The following is a 2719-nucleotide window of genomic DNA, read 5'->3' on the forward strand; positions in this document are numbered from 1 at the left end:
CACACTGTACTCCCCGTCATATAGTCTAGGCTAGCTGAACAAATGCATATGTACCTTAATGTGTTAATAATAATAAAAACAAACATTTGCAGTGTTACATTTTATCTCATAATGCATCCATAGTTTGGTAGTTGCGACCAATGGATCATTAGTGTGAAACTTGTCGTCACACACAGTACTCCCCAGCTTGACGTCAAAATTCCCAACGGTCAAATAAAGGGGTGCTATAAATCATTGTGTCTCAAACATTCGGATTTCTATCTGTGGGTTGATCAATTAGATTATGTTAAGTTAGGTTCTAGCGTTTTAATGCATCTTTTTCTGTCCGTTGTGGCAACTCGAGAGGACGAACTGAATGATCACATGACCCTACATGACTATCTTGTACGCTGGAGATTTTTTTAGTATCAATTAGCTAGACAAAATATGTAACCTTTAAACTAGTCTACGGCAGGAATGGAATGGAATTATCAGGGGGGAAGGGAAGCGCCAAGCCAATACGACTATATAGCACTTGGAAGGGGTCAGGACAAGGATTTGGAATGTGACGGGTGGAAGGAATGGTGCCCCCTAACCACTTGGATGGTCGGGGATTGAACGCCGACCTGCATGAAGCGAGACCGTCGCTCTACTCAAGCTTAACTGCATATATACCTGAATGCTACAAATCTTCTACGTGTATTCCACACTTGCTTTATGTACCATCATCTTTGGAGGATACGTTGACGGATTTTATCAATTGTTTTCTTCTCCAACTTCGCATTTTTAACTGTTTTCTATCTCACTTTTCCAACCGTTTTTATGTACTTTAATCGTATGCTTTCAGCGAGCACATGACGCCCATAATACCCGACACGCTAAAGCTGCTATAATGCCCTTACGGTTGAAACATCTGAGGAGGGAATTAAGCTTGGTATGGTGGGGGGTGGGGGGTCACACTCAGCTGAGGGAGAGCTGAGTGTGACTACTCAGGTGAGGGAGACCTGAGTGTATACCCTGCCACACTCAGTAACAATAACATCACAGTGCGTTGCACAGTGTTATCCACACTAACATACACACAGGCTACAGATACACACTAACATACACACAGGCTACAGATACACACTAACATACACACGGACCTACAGACTCACAGACACACTTTATTTTTATAAGCGTCGTAAAGATAATTTGCAAAAACATTTCTTGTTTGTTAAACAATTAATTCCTTGATTTTAATAGCAAATCGTGTTTTAACATTCAGATACGGGCGAGGCGCTCTAATGTGTGTGTGTGTGTGTGTGTGTGTGTGTGTGTGTGTGTGTGTGTGTGTGTGTGTGTGTGTGTGTGTGTGTGTGTGTGTGTGTGTGTGTGTGTGTGTGTGTGTGTGTGTGTGTGAGGGAGACACAGGGAGCAACACGGGCAGAGTTACTGGGCCGACAAAGAGTCTGACAAAGACAGGGAGGTGACCAGAGGCACAGGTACGACAAGAGGTAATTGCTGGGTGATGGGTGGTGTAACTTTGTGTACCCCGGAGGGTGAGGGCCCCTGGTGGGTGGGCCTCCGACCCTAGTGGGTGGGTCACGGGCCCTGCCGGGTGGTGGGCCATGGGAGTGAGTGTGGGGGCCCCTGTTCTTCAATCCCACCACAACCACCGCCATGAGGGAGCTACAGTGTAATTGCCACGAAGTACCCTCCTAAGCAGGCGAGGTACCTCCAAGGTGCAGGCGAGGTACTCTCGAGGGATGCTGCTCATCTGATGACTTCCGAATTAAGTCAGTCAACAAAGATGTCCCCGGGAGGAGGCAGCTTCCGGCCTCAGTGTTTTACAACTCTGCCAGACCTGAGAGTTGAGGAAAGTTAAGTCCCACCGGAGGGAGATGCAGGTGCAGCCACTCCTCCGGGAGATGAGGACACCGTCGCCAGGGTCCTTAGATGGATCTCCGCACCGTCGCCAGTGTCCTCAGACGGATCTCCGCACCGTCGCCAGTGTCCTCAGACGGATCTCCGCACCGTCGCCAGGGTCCTCAGACGGATCTCCGCACCGTCGCCAGGGTCCTCAGACGGATCTCCGCACCGTCGCCAGGGTCCTCAGACGGATCTCCGCACCGTCGCCAGTGTCCTCAGACGGATCTCCGCACCGTCGCCAGGGTCCTCAGACCGATCTCCGCACCGTCGCCAGGGTCCTCAGACGGATCTCCGCACCGTCGCCAGTGTCCTCAGACCGATCTCCGCACCGTCGCCAGGGTCCTCAGACCGATCTCCGCACCGTCGCCAGTGTCCTCAGACCGATCTCCGCACCGTCGCCAGGGTCATCAGACCGATCTCCGCACCGTCGCCAGTGTCCTCAGACCGATCTCCGCACCGTCGCCAGGGTCCTCAGACCGATCTCCGCACCGTCGCCAGTGTCCTCAGACGGATCTCCGCACCGTCGCCAGTGTCCTCAGACCCACTCAGGAGACAAGTGGGTGTGAGGAGTGTGTGGGGATGCGTATGAAAAGTAATGGGGGGCGTCTACACATCCTATTGCTATATTCTGACGCAATGCGAAGGGCGTCTTTGGCCTCTAATGGGTTGGGTTCATGGGGGCAGGTCACCAGAACATAAGACAAGGTAAATAGAACATGGGATCAGGTCAATATCATATATTAGACGTGTAATATGAAGGTTAAATGGGTCATGCAGGGGTCAACAGAGCCAAACGGATGTCAGGTCATGCCAATGAATCAAGCCATCA

The 2719-nt window shown here is 50.8% G+C and overlaps 1 protein-coding gene across 1 annotated transcript; it reads left to right on the top strand.

Annotated features, from left to right (window-relative positions):
- The first annotated feature begins 1889 nt into the window (after window positions 1-1889).
- Window positions 1890-2456, top strand: LOC138357215 (uncharacterized). Its single transcript, XM_069313874.1, has one exon. It carries the CDS (start codon window positions 1890-1892, stop codon window positions 2454-2456), a length of 567 nt encoding a protein of 188 aa, XP_069169975.1.
- Window positions 2457-2719: the final 263 nt, after the last annotated feature.

This window comes from Procambarus clarkii, chromosome 76, assembly GCF_040958095.1.
Source record: "Procambarus clarkii isolate CNS0578487 chromosome 76, FALCON_Pclarkii_2.0, whole genome shotgun sequence".
Lineage (NCBI taxonomy): Eukaryota > Metazoa > Arthropoda > Malacostraca > Decapoda > Cambaridae > Procambarus > Procambarus clarkii.